This window comes from Pinus tabuliformis, chromosome 1_1, assembly GCF_031772625.1.
Source record: "Pinus tabuliformis cultivar Carrire ecotype Pingquan chromosome 1_1, CPIR1, whole genome shotgun sequence".
Lineage (NCBI taxonomy): Eukaryota > Viridiplantae > Streptophyta > Pinopsida > Pinales > Pinaceae > Pinus > Pinus tabuliformis.
In genome coordinates, this window is record NC_142297.1 from 612,756,463 (window position 1) to 612,775,511 (window position 19,049).

A 19,049-nucleotide genomic window follows, 5' to 3' on the forward strand; every position below is an offset into this window, starting at 1 on the left:
AGTCTCTGATGAAATGATATTTGATCCCGATATGCTTTGACCTGTCATGAAATACTGGATTCTCCGTGAGTTTAATGCAACTCTGATTATCACAGTAAATCACTGAAGGTCTCAACGGCTGACCAAATAAGCCAAACAACATCTTGCAAAGCCAAATGGCCTCACAACTAGCTAGATTGGCTGCCATATACTCTGCTTCCGCTGAACTCAATGCTACTGACTGTTGCTTCCGGTTGAACCATGACACTACTGTTGAACCCAACCCAAAACAGCACCCTGAAGTGCTCTTCCTATCAAAAGCACAACCTGCCCAATCAGAATCAGTATAACCTGCCAATCTCACTCCATCCCCCTGCCTGTAGTCCAGACCATAATCCACTATCCCCTGCAAGTACCGCAAAATGTGTTTTGCAGCCACCTAGTGAACCTTCCTAGGCTCACACATAAACTGACTCATCGTGTTGACTGCAAAACAAATATCTGGTCTAGTGTTGACCAAATACATCAAGGAACCAATCAGTTGCCTGTACAATGTGGGATCCACCAACTCGGAATCCGAAGCATGAAGCTTCTTCCAGTTGGTGATCATCGATGTCGACATGGGTTTACAATCCTCCATGTGGAATCTGCCAAGGATGTCCACAATATACTTCCTCTGCCCCAGGAAGAAATGCCCCTCCTCCTGCCACACCTCCAAACCCAAAAAGTAATGCATCTAGCCAATGTCCTTCATCTCAAACTCCGCCGCAAGATCTCTCTTGCAGTGCTCTATGAGTCTCTTTGCACCTGTAATGACCAAGTCATCCACATACAACACCAGAATGAGAGGCTTCTCACCAATCACAATAAAGTAAAGGTTCGGATCTGCCTCACTCTTTGTGAAACCCATCCCCTGCAAGTATGTATCTATCCTGGAGTACCAAGCTCTAGGAGCTTGCTTCAGGCCATAAAGGGCCTTCTTCAGTCTGCACACATGGGACTCCTTCCCATGCACCTCAAAGCCCTGTGGCTGCTCAATGTACACCTCCTCCTATATGAAGCCATTAAGAAATGCAGTCTTCACATCCATCTGGTGGATCTTCCAACCCATTTGTGCTACTATCAATATAATGGAGCGGATCGAAGTATATCGAACCACGGGAGCGAAAGTCTCCTCATAATCAACTCCCTCTACCTGGGAGAACCCTCTAGCCACAAACCACGCTTGAATTTCTCAATGCTGCCATCTGCAGCATGCTTTACCTTGTAAAGCCATCTGGAAGTAACCACGGATTTTCCATCAGGCCTCGGCACCACCTCCCAAACATCATTCTTCATGATAGAAGAATACTCCTCCTGCATGGCCTCTCTCCAGACCTGCTGGCTAGCTGCCTCCTCATAGCTAGAAGGCTCAGAGTCAAGGATGCTGGTAGCCATTGCCATATAGCTACAAAACCTCTCAGGTGGTCTACTCTCTCTGACCGGCCTCTTAGGCTCAGCGACAGATGTGGCATCTCTCAAGGTGTCCTGAAGCCACTTGGGCTTCCTCTTCCCTGAGTGCACTTCTCCCATATGAGAATGAAACTCCTCCTCCCCATCATCATCAGGAGCCTGAACTCTTGATTGTCTGCCTGCTGTCCTCTTGCCTACACCTGAACCTGTAGAAGCTGAGGTACCGTGTGAACTGTCCATCAGTGGACTCCCTAATTAACTACTCTGTGAATTGCTCTGCATGCTGCCCAAAGCACCACCCCTCTGGCTCGGCAAGCCACTGCTCACTGACAGACCTGACATCCTCATAGATGTACCTTCGGATCCTCCTGATCCCTGCCCACTGGATCCCTGCGACTGACTCAACTGCTGCTGAGGGTCTGGCTGATCCAGATACTCTAACTCCCGTGACCTTCTAAAGGCCCTGTCCTCCTCGAACTTCACATCCCGTCTAACAACAACTTTCTTTTGTGCAGGACTGTAAATCCGAAAGGCCTTTGAGGTCTCACTGTAGCCCACAAAGATACCCTTCTCTGCGGTGGGCTCTAGTTGGTCCTCTTATCCTTGGGTATGTAGGAGTATGTGATGCACCCAAAGATACGAAGATGACAAATATCAGGCTTCTTCCCAAAAAAAGCCTCCTCCGGAGTCGTGCCCCAAGGCACGATGCAGACTCCTGTTCTGCAAATAAACAGTTTTGTTGCAGGCCTCTACCCACAAGAACAATGGCAACCCCTGATCATGTAACATGGCTTTGACAGCCCCTACAATGGATCTATTCTTCCTCTCCGCAACCCCGTTCTGCTGGGGGTTGTAAGGAACAGTGAACTCCCTCCTAATCCCTGCCTCCGCACAATAGTCAAGAAACTCTCCAAGGGTGTACTCTCCCCCTTTGTCCGACATCAGGGACTTGATCTTCCGACCTGTCTGTCTCCACAAGAGCTCTGAACTCTTGAAACCGCTTGAAAACCTCACTCTTGGTCTTCAAAAAATAAATCCAAGTCCTCCTAGAGTGATCATCAATGAATAAAACATAGTACTCATATCCACTCAAGGAAACATGAGACTTCCGACCGCTCACATTGGAATGAATCAAATCAAGTATCCCAGTCGCTCTGTTGTCACTGCTGGGAAAAGGGGATTTGGAAAACTTGCCCATCGCACATCCTCTGCAAGTATCAAAGTGATCAGTACTGAAATCTGGCACACCTGTAGTGATCTCCCACAAGGTCCTCAAGGCTCCATGATACATATGTCCCATCCTGCAGTGCCAAATCTCACACAGCTCAGAACTGCTAGCTCTGTTGTCGGTACTACTGCTCAATGCCAAAAGGGACTGGAATGCAAACTTGTACACCTTTGCATGGCGTACACCTATCACTCTAGCTGAATCACCTGGAGTGCCCCTAGGATACATCAACACCTGTCCTCCCGTGAACAGTACCTCATATCCTCTGTCCTCCAAAGCTGAGACAGATATGAGGTTCTTCCTCATCCCTGGCACATAAAGAACATCTGACACCTTCAAGGGAGATTTGGACTCCCTCTGAAATGTCAGTGTTCCCACCCCCACTGCTCTAACAACTCTGTCATCACTGAGTACTACCTCTATATCAGTGCCACTTTCTGAAAGCTCTGAGAAGTACTCACGGACTCCTATCATGCGACGTGAAGCCCCACTATCCACATACCAGATACACGAAGATGCTCCGCTAATCGAGGGAAAAGCATGCTCCCTCTGAACCTGTGTGGCAAGTGATCCTGCACTAGAGGGTTCATACGCAGTGAACCCAAACTCCCGGTCAAAACGAACTGCAAAGTCCTCAACCTCTGCTGAAGCTGCCACGCTCTGGTTCTTCCTCTTCTTCTTCTTCTTCTCCAGACACACAACTGCATAGTGTCCCATCTTTTGACAATTCCAACACTTCACCTTGGAATAGTCCTTCTGTGTGTTACCATGTTTACCTTTACCTTTGCCTTTGCCCCCACCATTGCTTGTGGAAGCCTGCTTCTTCCCTTTGCCTTTCTTGCCTCCTGTCGACAGTGCTACATCCTCATCCTGCTCAACTGGCTTGGCTACCCCAAGCTGACCTTTCCTGATCTCTGTCTGAATGCAATCATCCCAAAACCTCTCCCATGTGGGAAAGGTCTCACGTGCACAAACCCCATCAGCAAAGTTCATCCATGAGCGGGGGAGGCCATTCACTGCAATCCACACCAACTTAGTGGGTGGAATGTCCTCTCCAACTGCTGCCAACTCATCTCTCACATTAGTAATCTTTGTGAGATATCCAGCTGCACTATCATTACCCATCTTAATGGTCTTTAGCTTCTCCTTGAGGACAATTTTTCGGTTCTCATTGGTACTCTGGTAGAGATTGGACAATGCTGTCCACATCTCATGGGCATTTCTCTTTCCTCTCACATGAAGAATGCAATGGTCTTGGACTCCGTCTAGAATCAGTCTCTTACCCTTGTTGTTCTTTTTATTATACTCAGCCAACTGAGTGGCATCAGTAGGCACAACAACAAGGTTTTGTGTGGTATGCACTATGATGTACCAGACTTCTGCCTCATCAAAGATACTCTGCATTCTCTCCTTCCAAACGCTGTAATTGCTATGCCCATCCAACCTATCCTCCACCCTCAATCCCAATGACATCCTGATGTCCTAAAACTGAAAAATAGCACTGTTGTAGTCAAGATAAAACTGTTGTTTGTGAAAAATCAGCTTGCTGGAATTTTCTGAGTGAAAAATCAGCACGCTGTAATTTTCCTCCTTGCTGTCCCAAACTGCACTTCAGCACTCAAGCTCTGATACCATATAAAAATTTCTCATTTCCCACCCCGGTTTTCAGTTTCACCTTATTTCTCCAAAATAGTTAAATGCTCTTTCCCATATCCATACATTCAACAACTGAAAAATAAATTTTGCTGAAAACACAAATTCTGGAAATTTTACAGAATGCTGGAAAATGCAGAAATAAAAAATCAGCAGGTACAAACAACCATTTAACACATTTAAACACAGTAATTTTTTGTCAAGGTGACCCTGGAAAAACCCCCTACAACTCTTGGGGAAAACCAGTTCGAGAGCTCCTTATTTCTGAAAAATGCTTTTTACAGTGAGAAATATTCAGCAATAATCAACAAGTAAAATTTTATAACTTATCTCATTTTCCATGCCTCACAGCCAACTGGAAAAACTTTGCAAACAACAAAATCTGAACAGCAATAAATGTTGTACGTCCTCCTCGATCTCTGTGCCAATTTTCAGCCTTAAATTATGTTGTACGGCTTGCCTAGAAAATCGTGCAAGCTGCCAGAAATTCTGTTGTATGATTTCCTCTATTTCTGTGCCGAAAACTATTGTACGGCCTCCTTGAAAATCTGTTGTATGGCCTCCTTGAAAATCGTGCCAGCAAACCCAGATTTCTGCTCCTCGATTACTGAACTTTGCAAACTGCTATACGGCCTTCTTGAAAATCGTGCCCAAAAATCTGCCTTTCACTATATGCTAACTCAGTTGTACGGACTTGTTGGAATCTATGCCGAGATGCTGCCTCCTCCTCCCTATCCAGAAATCTCCCTTGCTCTCTTGCTCTCCTTCTCCCAATCTGCTCATGAAAGAATGAATGACCTTTTCCTCCTTTTCCTCCTTTAATCTAACCCTAAATGACTTTTGGGTGATCCCTAAATCTCACTTTCTATTTTTTAATTCACCCCACTTTAATAAAGACCCACTTAGTCATTTATTTCCAAAGTCACTTTTCCTTTCTAATTTTTCATTGACTTTAATAAAATCACTTTAAAATTAGACTTTAGTAACTTTATCACTTAAAGTCACCTTTAAATTAGATTTGACTTTATAAAAATTATAAAGTCACTTTAGGAGAAAAATTAAATTCTTTTGGACACTTTTCCCTAGGCCAAAGATCAAAGCCTTAGGGAACCACCTGTCCTCCAGTACCAAATTTCAACAACAGTTCCTGCTTTTCCCGACAGTTCCGGCAGTCTCAGCTTCTGCCCTCTGGATTAAGGCAGCATTATCCCTTAGGATCTCTCCTCCTACTAAAACCCAAAGACAAGTAGAGAGAAAGAGATCCCAAGAGTTTTGAAATGACTTGAAGGCCACCTCTATTTATACTAAAACGTTGAGCACAAGTGGGGTTTATTTGGTTGCTAGCCAACTTTGACGAATTGTCCCATAACACAAATAAATTCATATTTCCATGAATACTTATCAGAATCGGATCATCTTTAGATCAATCCTACACCTCTCGATGAGAGGGATCCAAGAAAAATATCAGCTTCCATTAATAAGATGACCCACATGGAGTTTGGCCCTAGTTGTCAATTTTAACACTCCCTCGCAACTAGGGAGAACTCCATCTGCTGATCCATATGTCCCATTGTACTATCTCTGCCATCAGTGACCTGCACTGCTCTGCTCTGCTCTGCTAAACCATGAAGAAAAAGAATTGATCGAGAATGTCTCATACCATTTTCTGCTGACCCGAAGTTAGTTTTATTGATCCCAGATCAATATCACAAGAGATTGTCTCAAACCACTCATACTGATCCCAGATCAATGGAGGTCATCCTAGCATAGGGAGTACGGTAGATACAACAATGCATCCATCGATAGTACTACTATGGTACCTAACCTCATTTCCCTGCTCATTGATTAGATGAGAGGTACTTCCCATGAGTCCCAGACTGCATGGGTAGGATGCCTCGACAAGAGAACTAATCATCCTGTCCATAGGAGAACGAATCATCCTGTCCCAATGGATGCCACAGAGAACTAATCATCCTGTTCCACAATCGCCACAGAGAACGAATCATCCTGGCCCACATGTGAACTAATCATCCTGTTCCACAGTCGCCACGGAGAACTAATCATCCTGGTCCACAGGAGAACTAATCATCCTGTTCCACAGTCGCCACGGAGAACTAATCATCCTGGCCCACAGGAGAACTAATCATCCTGTTCCATAGTCGCCACTGGGTGTCGCAGGGGAAGGTTGAACCTTTTACCCTGTACATAGTGCACCACCAGGGGATAGTGAGTGACCCTGTGGTCACATGTCGCTCCAAGAAGTACCCCGCGCCCCCATGGAACTCCCAGAGCTCAATACATCATACTCGACCCTCATAAGAGGGTCTCGTAACGACTCCAAGTCGTTCGGGAAAGTCACAGATTTGAGTCATTGACCTTTCCCCGGGGCTTTGACAAAATGTCTGTGACCTGTACATTAGTCTCAATGGGATGGATCCTCCTCGCTCATCGAGTTACCATATCCCAGATAAGGCAGTATCTGACGTCTATCTACTCTAGCAATCATCGAACATGGGATTCCTCAATAATCGAATCCCCCCTTTGGTTGTCACAAAGAATCACAATGGTATTCATCATATGTACAAACAGCTCACTTAAGAGCTTCTACAACCATGCAACTTCACACAAGATCATACTCATAGCTATGTATTCGGTTTCAGCAGTGCTTATAGCAACCGACTTTTGCTTCCTGCTCATACATGATATCGAAGCAGAATCCAAAGAGAACCAGCACTGAGAAGTGCTCTAGTGATCCTCCACACTGCCTGCCCAGTCAGCATTCGAATAATCATGCAGCTTCATATTTCCAGCAGTGTATCTTAATCCATGAGAGATTGTGCCCCGAAGATATCTCAGAATATTCTTGGCACCAATCCAGTGAGGCTCAACCAAATATGAGCTCACCATGCTAACTGCAAAACATATGTCCGGACAAAAGTTCACCAAGAACATCAATGCAAATGAGTTTATGAAACTTAGATGCATTTCCCAAATCTGGTCCGGCATCACCACCATATAACTTTTGAAAGTTAAGATCCTCGAGGTAGTCACGGGCTTGCAGTTTACCATTCCATATCTGGAATCCAACTCCCTCTTACTTCTGCAAGTGAGAGGGTCTGCACCTGTCAAAAATAGGTCGTTTCTCAGAAGGTGCTAATATGAGAGGTCTATCATCCACAACCTTCAAACAATGGTTTGGATCGGCTTCACTTTTAGTGAATCTCAGCTTCATCAGACAGTTATCAATCCTCTCATATTAGGCCCGGGGTGTTTTGCTTCAAGCCATAGAGGGCTCTCTTTCACCTGTATACATGAGATTCCCAATCATGAATCTCAAACCCCTCAGGTTGTTCCAAATCTGTGGACCTGCTAGGTGAGGGGAACGATCCCCTTGTAAGATTTTCATTCGATACATCTCGGACATGTACCTTCATGCTCTTCTTGAATTCAGGCATCCCATCACCATTTGACTCACATTGGGTAGGGTCCCATAGGTAGACCTCCGGTGTTATAAATGCAATATGTCAATTGACATGGTCCCCAATGGACCATCCTGCAACTTGATACAAATTGCCAACCCTGAACCCATGAGAAAAAGCATCTTTGAAAATTCTATTTTTTAACACATACCTTTCCATCAATGAATGCCACCCTGAAACCTTTGACTTCCATTTCCGAGATGGACACCAGGTTCTTCTTGCGATTAGGTACATAAAAGAGATTCTTGTAAATGAATAGAGTTACCCTCATTCAATTGAGGGTAAGATTTCCTACACCCTTTCCCGGATAGGTGGCATCGACTCCAAGTATAATCCCACAGTTGTTTTTGTCTCTACCATATTCGAGAAATCACCCTTCTATCCAATGAGGTGCCTTGAAGCACTATGATCAATAAGCCAGATCCCCAAAGAATCTAAAGGAGAGGGCCAATACAAGATAACACTTCTTTATCTTATTAGAAACAACGTTTGATTCTTCATACCTGAGGTTCCTTGCTTTCTCTGAAGAGTCAATCGTTTCCTTGATGACCTGCATTACCTGTCATTCCTCTAATCATTGAAGATGTCCCGGAAATGATTGTTATCATCATCAAGTGATGTGTCCCTACCTCAAACACTCCTTCGCATAATGGTCGAACTTATTGCAACCAAGGCATTTGCCTTTCCTTCCACCCTTAGATCCGGACTCCCAATGAAGTGATCTTTAGGTAGGCCATTAGAAACTTCTGCTGCACCATTATGATAATATTCTCTGCTTCGACTTCACCCTCGTTGAATTTGAAGAGGGATGAGGAATCCACTGATCCTTTTGTCCTTTCCCAACTTTCTTCGATGATTGCTCTTTCACTCTTGCTTGGGCATTGTCTTCACCTCAACTCTGATACCATGTTAAATTTCAGGTATGTTTTATGCTTAGAGCAATTTATTTCAATTTTCAAAGTTAGCTCAATAACTTTTCCAGATTAGAAATCACAACAACATTAAAGTAAACTGCAGATAAAACATAAACATAAATCACAGAAGATAAGCCAAGACAAGAGGACACAAGATGTGGCGCTAGCCAAGGACAAACCCCAATGTGGGGAAACCCTTGATCAATTCTTCTTATATGTTCTTCAATAGTTCAACAGAAAGAGAGGGAGTGATAGTACATTTACAACTTAAGTCAACACTTTGACTTATCTAGATAAGAGCATAGATCATCTCTAAGAAGATGATACATGAGATCAGTTGAAGACATGATGCTTCAACTAATTCTCCAAGGTGACTCCTTCACCTATCATTGTGCTGCATTTCGTCATCATGTTGCACCTCACTGTGTTGCACCATGCTGCACCCATCATCACTATGCTGCATCTCATCATGCTTCATTAATCATGATTGTACCCATCACTGTACTGCATTATGTGCCATTGTTGCACCATGTTGCCATACTGACCTATGCGTTGGTTGCATCTTGCTTGCTTGTTGTCCCTAGCATGCTTGTTGTCCTTTGCATGCTTGTTGTTGCATGCTAGTTGTCTCTTGCATGCTAGCTGTAACATTGCATGCTTGGTGTATTTGTTGTTAAGTACCATACAACTGTCCCAATGTTAGTTAGTTCTCCCTTGCATGCTGCTCTCCTTCGGAGACAGATGCTCTGGTTGTTCCGACAGTTCTCGGCAGTTCTGGCAGTTTTGGCAGTTCTGGTTGTTCCCGGCAGTTCCGACAATTTCGGCTTTTCCCGACAATTCTGGCTTTTCCTAGCTATTCCCGGCAGTTCCGGCAATTCCGGTAGTTCCAGCAATTCCAGCAGTTACCGATAATTCCGGCAATTCCGGCTTCTACCCTCTGGGTTAGGGTAGCATTATCCCTTAGCATCTCTCCTACTAAAACCCAAAGACAAGTAGAGAGGAAGAGATCCCAAGTGTTTTGAAATGACTTGAAGGCCACCTCTATTTATACTAAAACATTGAGCACAAGTGAGGTTTATTTGGTCGTTGGCCAACCTTGACAAATTGTCCCATAACACAAATAAATTCATATCTCCATGAATACTTATCGGAATCGGATGATCTTTAGATCAATCCTACACCTCTCGATGAGAGGGATCCAATAAAAATATCAGCTGCCATTAATAAGATGACTCGCATGGAGTTTGTCCCTAGTTGCCAATTTTAACAGTAGGATCCCAATATAGGCAATGATTTTGATGTCATGTAGATATTTGTTGTAGCATGATTTTCTTTGGTTTCAGAGGCCATTTAGAGCCTCTCAATCTCTATTGATCTATTTTGATTCAAAGATGGTTTGCACTCGGTTATAGTTTGGTTATTTTCACCCTTGCAATACACACGAGAAATTATGTATAATAATTTTGATTCATATGGATGCACATGAATTATATGTTCTTTTCAAAATTTGAATATTTTGAGTATTTTCTGGTCGATCAAGCTTTTGGTCTAGTTCTGATAACATTGTTGAGGATGATGTGACCATTTTCCATCAAGGAGACAAGGGGAAATCCATTGTTTTCTTTTTCGTGATTCATCTCATGAGATACATTTATTTTTGTTTTGATATGATTTTGCATCATTTTATTAGATCTTATGACTTTAGACTAGTGTTTTAAAAATCGGCCAATTTGAACCGGTAACCGGTCAAACCGGCCGGTTCACTAGCCAACCGGGTCAAACAGATAGAAAAACCCTGTTTGACCCCTCCCTTCGCCAAAAAAATAGAAAAATCGGTCCTAATCAACCGGTTTAGGATGGAACAGGCCGGTTTATGGTCAAACCAGCCAGTTTATTGCCAGGGCAGCTATAAAATTTGAAGTTGTTTTGAGGGAAATTTGGGGTTGTTTTCCTCCAAAAATAGTCCCTCCAAGAAAAACATGCCTACTCATTTTCCTGAGACATCTCAACCCTAGCAATGTTGGCAATTAATGGTAATGTTAAATTCTTAAAGTAAAAGATACATTTCCTTTAATTTTTATTTTCATCCTTTTACTTGAATTTTTAACATTACCATGAAATGACTCAGGATGTTTGAGAGTGGTTTGTTGAAATTTCTAAGTCTAACACATTAGAAATCCCTACTACATTATCTAGTTTAATTTCTCCTACTTGTTTATTCCATTAACATGTTATTTATAAATATAAATACTGAAATAAACACAAATGCAGCCTTTAACTCATATACAGATCAACAACTGAAATAACTGAGACAAACACACAAGGGACACCGTTATTTTTGGACAATCGTCCCCGAAAAAACCTAATGCGGGAAAACCGGTGCAGCAGATATGCAGGTTTTATTATTATGCAGTTTCTGAATACAACTAGGGTGCCAAAAATGGCTCACCCAACAAAGAATGCCCTCGGCAGTAGTACCTCTCCTCGGAGACAGATATTCCAGTTGATCAATCACAGAATGAATGATCCCACAGCAACTACGGCAACTCCTTAGTTGGACAGCGAAAGCTGCCCCAAGCTTCTCTACTACTTTGCGTCACTCTACAGGGACTACGTCACCCTTCCCATGTCACCAGCACTCAGTCTACCCCACGAAAAAATCTTTCGGCGCTGCCTCTTGGCCCTGCGTCACCTCTACTAGCCTCTGCGCAGCTACTGAAGCCTCTGCGTCAACCCCTTGGCTCTTTGCGTCAACCCTTAGACCCTTTGCGTCACCCATGCTGGCCTTTTCAGCCTCTCTGTAGCTCCCAGCTAGCTCTGCGTCAGCCTCTCCAGGCTTTGCGTTGTCTCTCTGGCACTATCTCTGCGTCTCTGTTATGCATTCTCAGCCTCGTGCCAAACTGCCCCTCGCTGCAACAGATCACTAGCTCAATTCTCTCAGCATCGAACTAACTGATCAATTTGGTGTATCTCCAATTGACCCTCAAGCCTCCTCTTATACTTTTCCTGTTGAGTCTTCAACGACCGATATTAAGTCCCTAATCAACGGCTAAGATTAGAATTGGCTTGATCCATGTCATTTAAAACATTCTCAACCAGTTTTATATTAATAACCATTAATATTTTAATTTTCCTAAGCTTAGAATTAGGAACCCCATTAAAAATATGAATTATTTTAATATCTCTCCAATTGGCTGGAATTTCCCCAAACCATTTATGGGTCTTAAAGATCTTATCTGCCTTAGCCTGTCCACAAATTTTCAAGGCTAGAGCACATCCAATGCTACCATAAATCAACACTCCCTCTTAGCGAGGAATGTGCTCTAGTAATGCTTCACCATGGAAACATCACACTGATCCTCCACACCGGTACATGTGTTAATGCTAGGCCTGCTGCCTCACATCATCTACACTTCTGCTTCCTGTACTGCTACCCATGACACTGCCACATCTATACTACAGCTCCCTCTCAATACACTGCCCATGTTGTCCCTAGCACTGCCACTGATAACTATTGCACTGCAACTCAGTTACCAAGAAGGAGGTAACCGAATTCTCCCAAATACTGACATTCCAGTTAGTCTAGAAGCCACATTAAACTGAAGTTGCCTCTGTTGCTACTGCGCTGCTGCATACAGCTCTGTGCCTCTCGCACTGTTGCACCCTCCACTGCGCTGCCTCAAATTTCTGCACCCAAGCACTGCCTTGTTGCTCCACTACACTTTGCTCCAACCGACACCTGTCATTCTACTACTGTCATTAAGGGTTCCCGTAGCCAAATATGATCCAAGAGTTTGGGCACCTCAAGGATCCTGCCCCTAGTATGTAGTCTTCCTGACTACAACTCGATGTCTCCCCACCTCTTCTCTAGAGGTGCATGAGCACTCATGGCACAATCGTCATCAGTCTCGACTTCTTTCGCTGCCTTAGCTGGAACTGCCTTGGAGTCGGAAACCTCTCCCTTGTTTTTCTTCCTTGGACATTGGGATGCATAATGTCCCAGCTCCCCACAATGGAAGCACTTCACCTTGGAGATGTCCTTCTTCCTCTTCTCTTGTTGTCCCGCAGATGCTAGAGCCGCATCCTCCTTCTCCTCTTTCTTGATTCGACTTCCCTTGCCACTACTCCCCGCCTTGGTCAACCTCTTGATCTCTTCTTGGCGAAGCGCTGCCCACATCTCCTCCCATCCTAGAAGAGTAGCTTTGCCCAAAATTCCTTGGACAAATGTCTCCCACTCCACGGAGACCACATTCAAGGCGATCCTCACCATGAACTCTGAATCCGGTGTAGACCCTATGGAAGTAAGTTGGTCACGAATCTCCTGCAATCTAAGAAGGAATGGATCTATCTGCTCTCCCTTCGGCATCTGATACGACCGCAGTTGATTCTCCAAGAGCAACTTCCGCTGCACAGAAGTGCCATGATACAAGGCCATCAAAGTATCCCACATCTCCTTTATTGTGTTCTTTTCAGCAATATGTGGTTTGACATGATCTTTCACCCCGTCTAGGATCATGCACTTCACTCTCGCCATTGCATCCTTATACTTCTCATTTTCAGCTAGGTCGACCGGGATAGCCACAGTTCTCAAGGCAAAGTCCTTGATGTGATGTCGATCCAAAATTGCCAAGATCCTGGCCTTCCAGATGACAAAGTTGGAAGCCCCGTCGAACCTGTCTTGATCCCTCAATCCGTTTACTACCATTTCAACTCCTCTCTGGACTCCCTCTGAGTTTCAACTTCCCTTCTGGAAATCTCCCTCTAAGTCTCGATTTCCCTACTAGAAATCCTCCCGCCAAATGTCGAACCGCTCTGCTCTAATCCTCCTTGCAACTGCAACTCGGATCTGGATTTCTTGGCTAGAAATCTGTCAAGGTAACAACTACCTCTACCTTGGTTCTGTCCCCTTAGGTATTGATTTGCACCGACGGAAACAGCACCCCACCAGCTTCTTAATCACAATCTTCCCACAGCTCCCCAAGCCCCAGCAACTGAAGAGACAGAACCTTTTAAGCTCTGCGCAATCCCGGCAACGGCAGAATCTATTGCTCCTGGCCACAACGTCAGTCCTTCTTGGCTGAGAAAGATGACCGGGCACTGCGTAGGTCTGATATGCCCCTCTCTGCCTCTACGCTGACTCTCCTTCTAGCTCAAAATGATGAAGTGGGCCCTCTGCATCACATCTCACCGAGTTTTATATTAATACCCATTAAAATTTTAATTTTCCTAAGTTTAGACTTAAGAACCCCATTAAAAATATTAATTATTTTAATATCTCTCCAACCGGGTGGAATTTCCCCAAACCATTTCTGGGTCTTTGAGATCTTATGTGCCTTAGCCTCTCCACCAATTTTCATGGCTAGAGCACATCTGATGCTACCATAAATCAACATGGTTTTGACCTCATTGAATTTCATATGGAGAAACTAGAATTTTAGATTTCACTCAAAATTCAGCAAACTTAATGGTTTTCAAGATTTCATGGTTTAGGGGTTTGCAATGTTTCCATTTGATTCTATCATGCGTGAGGGTATGAGATTGGCATTTGATCAAGAGCATGAAGCCCTTTAAGAACCTTGATGTTGGTGGCATTGATTGTTGAACTTTGTTGATGTTGGTGGTATTGATTGTTGAACTCCTCTACCATGGCCTTAACAAGAATGCACCCTTCACTCAAAGGAAAACAACTGGTTAGGCATGCTAATCTTTTTCTACCACATTATAAGGTTGAGGAGATGAACCCTTCACTCAAACCAAAATCATTGGTTAGGCATGTTAAACCTTTTCAATTTCTATCATGTTATAAGGTTGAGCAATCCAAGTCTGAAGACTTTGAGCTAGATGATGTTTATGTATCTCTTGTTGATGATGTTTATGTATTTCTAGTAGCGTTGAAACTTGAATCAATGATGAGTTTCATGAGTGACCATTTTGATCAGTGATTTGTAGTTTTGATGTCTATTTTTGTTACTACCACTAAAGTTGTAGAGGAGTTTTAGGAGTCCTCAAACTTTGGGCCATATTATTTATGTAGCTCATATTGATGACTTATAGTAGGTCAGTAACCCCATAGCTTAGAACATTGTTTTCGGACCCTAGAGGCCATCCAGAGCCTCATTAATTATGTATTTTGTTGTTGATATGTATTGCACTCGATGCCATTTTGATATATTCACCTATACATGGTATATAGATGAGCAAACCTTGCATAATTTGTCTCTATTAGATTGGAATCATGGTTTTAAATCTTAAAAATGGGTTTTTTAATTAAAAACTAATTATTTCGTGTATTTTTTAAAACACCGGTTCATTTAGACCTGACCAGTCTCGGTTTGACTGGTTCTGGTTTGAAACCCAGTTTATTAGGTGGACCAGTCCAGTCACCGGTTCTAGTTTTTAAAACTATACTTTGGACAAATATCATACTTCAATATCGATATATTATGTATCACTTGACATCTTATGTATTGATTTTATTTTCATATTTATGTAGCAATGTGTTTGTTTGATGATGTTGTTTTTTAAGTTAAAATTTTGAAAAAAAAAAACATTATTTTTGTATTTTTTAAGTTTCCCAATAATTTTCAGTATTTTCCCCGATATTGCCGATAATTTAAATTTTGGACCCCCGGCAATAAATCATCAATAACAATAAACATAACATTGGTACAAATACGCATGTTTTCTTATAATCTACAACTAATTTGGCAGGTACAAATACGCATGTTTTCTTATAATCTACAACTAGCTTGGCATTCTAGTTGTTTCTTTTAATATAAATGCAATTATATATAGATATATATACACTCCCAAGGCGCTCCGCTCCTAATGATGTTTGGAAAATTATGCTCCTAACGCTCCTACTTTGTGCAACTTTGGGCTATATGTGTCAACATGAACCATCATTGTCTCTTCTTGGAGGATCAACCCCCTTTGTGGGGCTTTGACTCATCTTTCCATGTACATGTGACTTCACAACTTTAATGATGTGATGGATTACTTGACTTTAGGAGTTAGTTAGATTTAGTTTTTTTAGGCTAGATCTAAGGAATTAAATAAAACAATGATATTTTATTGTAAAGGAAGTTAGATCTCACTCTATAAATAGATGAGAATTATTCATTTATACTCATGGTTGGATTGTGATTCGTGAAAGCACTCCTCTCCTTGGAGCTGAATGGAAATACCATTATTGGAGGAATTTTGGTGTTAAGGGCTTATCTATTTTGGTGAATGTTTTTTACTTAGAAGTTGGTGATTCTTGGTTATTTCTTCTACATCATCATTAACAGAAATATTTTGATTGTTCAATACTACCATAATGCTACAAAAATCGATTCATTTGAAAGGCAACTTTGTCACTTGGAAGGAGGACATTTAGAGGCTCTTCTCACACACTCTCCTTTGTTGGTTTGGGGTATAAGTTTAATCCTCCTTGGTAGGCCATACTCCAAAGTTCCTTAGTAAGGATTTTTCACTCTATTTCATACCATAGTTGATTTTGTCGTTGGAGGCTTTCCTCTTGGATGGATCCCTTCTGGTGGGGCAATGACGTCACAATTTTACTAGATTAGCCGAGGGGTTTATTTAGCTATTGGGTTCTGACTTCTTGCCCTAATCTACAAGCACCAAGTAACCAAATTAAGAGAGTTTTCTTCTTGATCTCATCTTGCTATTTGATTCCTCTTGACTCCATAACCCTCATAGAACATTGGCATTGATCTTCATATCCCTCCATCACCTTCTTCACCTTTTTTACAAAAACCCCTAAAAATCTCCAGAAAAATATGTTTCATTGAGGCTACCATTGACATCACCTTCTGCCTTAATGATCCTTGTAAAGAATCCCCCCTTAGATCAGAGGAGAGCTGGCCTAAAGGGAGTGGACAGGTTGCTGGGGTGACCGTGGATGGCATTCCTAAAAGGCTCTCATCAGATTGTGCATTGTAGATTGGGGCTTTTATCATATGCATACAGTTTGGGCATTAACAGGGCTAAGGCAGTTATGCTGAGACACCTCGTTTATGTTGGGAGGGGTAGTCTATGTAATCACAGCCTGGTCATTAATTTGTATACCTTTTTCTGTTTTTTGTGCAGTAATGTCACAGAAGATACATTTTCATAGAAAAAGAAAAAGGCTGAATCTCAATGTATCAACTAACTTGTGACTGAACCTTGTGATTTTTTAATGAGGAAGAAGACCCGGAATCCAAGCTGAGGAAGGTATTTGATTTTGCATCGTAATTTTTTTTATCATCTGGAAACTCAACCTAGATGGAACTGAAAACTAAAACTAGAATTGACTGACGTTTAAGGGAAAACTCTGTAAAAACAGAAAGAACGTGTACTTAATTAAGATCGCAACAGAAGTGACTTCCTAACACAGCGTAGCTGTAATCTTTCTTAGGAAATACAACTATGAATCTGCTCCTTATCTTAGCCATTGAACTGAGTGAATGACTCCTTACTCCTTATAGCATACCATTGCTTTCAGATTGGCATATATTAAGCATGGTAAAGAGGTAGTTAAAATTACAACATAAATAAAAGAAGGAGCCACAGAATGGAAAGAACAAGACCGGGCGAGAAAAGTACAATCAGATGGAGCCAATTCAAAAGAAAGATAAATTAATAAAAATGAATTACATCTAAACAATTTGGAACCTTTCCTTCATATGAGAATAAAACAGAATAGTACCCAAAAAATTGGTATGAGGGCTAGGGCAGATATGCTGACATGCCTCACCTATGTTGAGAGGGGTACTCTGCATAATTGCAGCCTGGATTGATTTGTAAAACTTGATCTGCTTTTTGTGCAGTTATGTAATATAAGATGCATTTTCACAAAAAGATAAAAGAGTATCAATCTCTATGGATTAACTAATTTCAGGAGGATTAGAGATCAGGCATGAATCTTTCTCACAGTCAGAATATAGAACAGTTAACAAGAAGGACAAACAAGCATCTCAAAGAATAATTTCAATCTACGAAAAAGATGATTTGCAGTTTACTACTGGTCTATAGGAAACAATTAAAGAATTGTAGCTTCACCAATTAAAGATCTAATTGATAATCCACCTAGAGAAATCATGGAAGCATGCAACTACAAACTCTCACCTCTCGAATGATTTCATAGTGGTGACGGTACTTATGGTCCATGCTTTTATACCTACAAAGATAATAAAAGTTAAAGTAAGCATATCTACAATTATTTTCTTAATTAAGCCATATATCCCATGTTCAAATTTCAAGGAAGTCCTAAACTTCATTTCTGTCAGCAAAGGAAGTGCATGGTATTTTTCAGTAGCATAAACGACTATGATATTAATGACAATTTAGCTGATAATAATCTCAAAGATGATGTAAAGTAAGCACCCTCCTGAATCCCAGAGACCAGAAAGGACCTTCTCCACAGTTCTTCATATGTTGTGGCAAGGAACCTGCGCTGCCCATTGACATGGTCTTGATAGCAAAACAGAGAAACATTGACATGACTTTCGGCAAATTGTACCGCTTGGTCCTGTCGTGGGAAAGTTGCCCACACTGCCACTCTATTCACATGTTATAAAGTTCAATCAGTAAAGATAGAATGACTCAAATAAATGTGTCATGTGTTATTCATTTTGCACTGCAGCAGAAAAGGAAGAATTTTCAGCAATGTAAGGTTATTAATTCTTTGACATTGATATGTACCTGGGTGGAAGATCCTTTTGTTCTGTTAGATCTTTACGGATTTCATGCAATAGGCGTAATAGTTGAGGGGGTTTCTTTGAGGGCTTGCCATCTGGGGATCCATAGAACACTCCTGGTGAAATTTGCTTACCATGATTCTTCTGATGCTTCTTTGTAGGAGTTGGTGAAGCTTCCAAATCTGTTAACTGAAAAGAGCATATAAACATTTTATAATAGACTTAATAGGCTTAACAATATAAGGTGTGACAGAATTTGAGATCCGCGCCATAGAAAAATCAAGAATTTAAGAGTTTTTACAGTTTTTCTGATTGACCTAATGTATGTCTGTTTAACATTTAGGACGTACTGCTCAAAAATAGAAAAGCATCCCAAAATACCATGCTGTGGGCAATTCTAGAAGCTAGAAATTCATTCCAAACTTCAGAGATGAAATTCAAAATTCACAATGTTGCAACCAGAAGTATGCCATTTGTAAAGTGCTTTCCATCTGCTTATTCAATGGAAAAAATAGGCAAATACTCAAATCACAGGTCATAACCATGTGATGATTGCATGCAATCACTTAAAACAATGTATCCCAGAACTATAAGAAGCCAAGAGTTATGATGATCCCATTTGGTAGACTAGATCTACTTTGTAGCTTTTTCCAGA

At 41.9% G+C, this 19,049-nt stretch overlaps 1 protein-coding gene across 3 annotated transcripts in view; it reads right to left on the reverse strand.

Annotated features, from left to right (window-relative positions):
• LOC149214773 (DNA primase) overlaps window positions 1-19,049 on the reverse strand; it is a 344,533-nt gene that overhangs the window by 227,185 nt on the left and 98,299 nt on the right. For all 3 annotated transcript variants that reach the window (XM_089390964.1, XM_089390963.1, XM_089390965.1), the window contains 3 exons: window positions 18,399-18,583; window positions 18,110-18,256; window positions 17,823-17,874 (listed from right to left, as the gene is read on the reverse strand). In XM_089390964.1, the coding sequence (XP_089247090.1) occupies window positions 17,823-17,874; window positions 18,110-18,256; window positions 18,399-18,583 (384 nt within the window). The remainder of the gene's footprint in view (window positions 1-17,822; window positions 17,875-18,109; window positions 18,257-18,398; window positions 18,584-19,049) is intronic.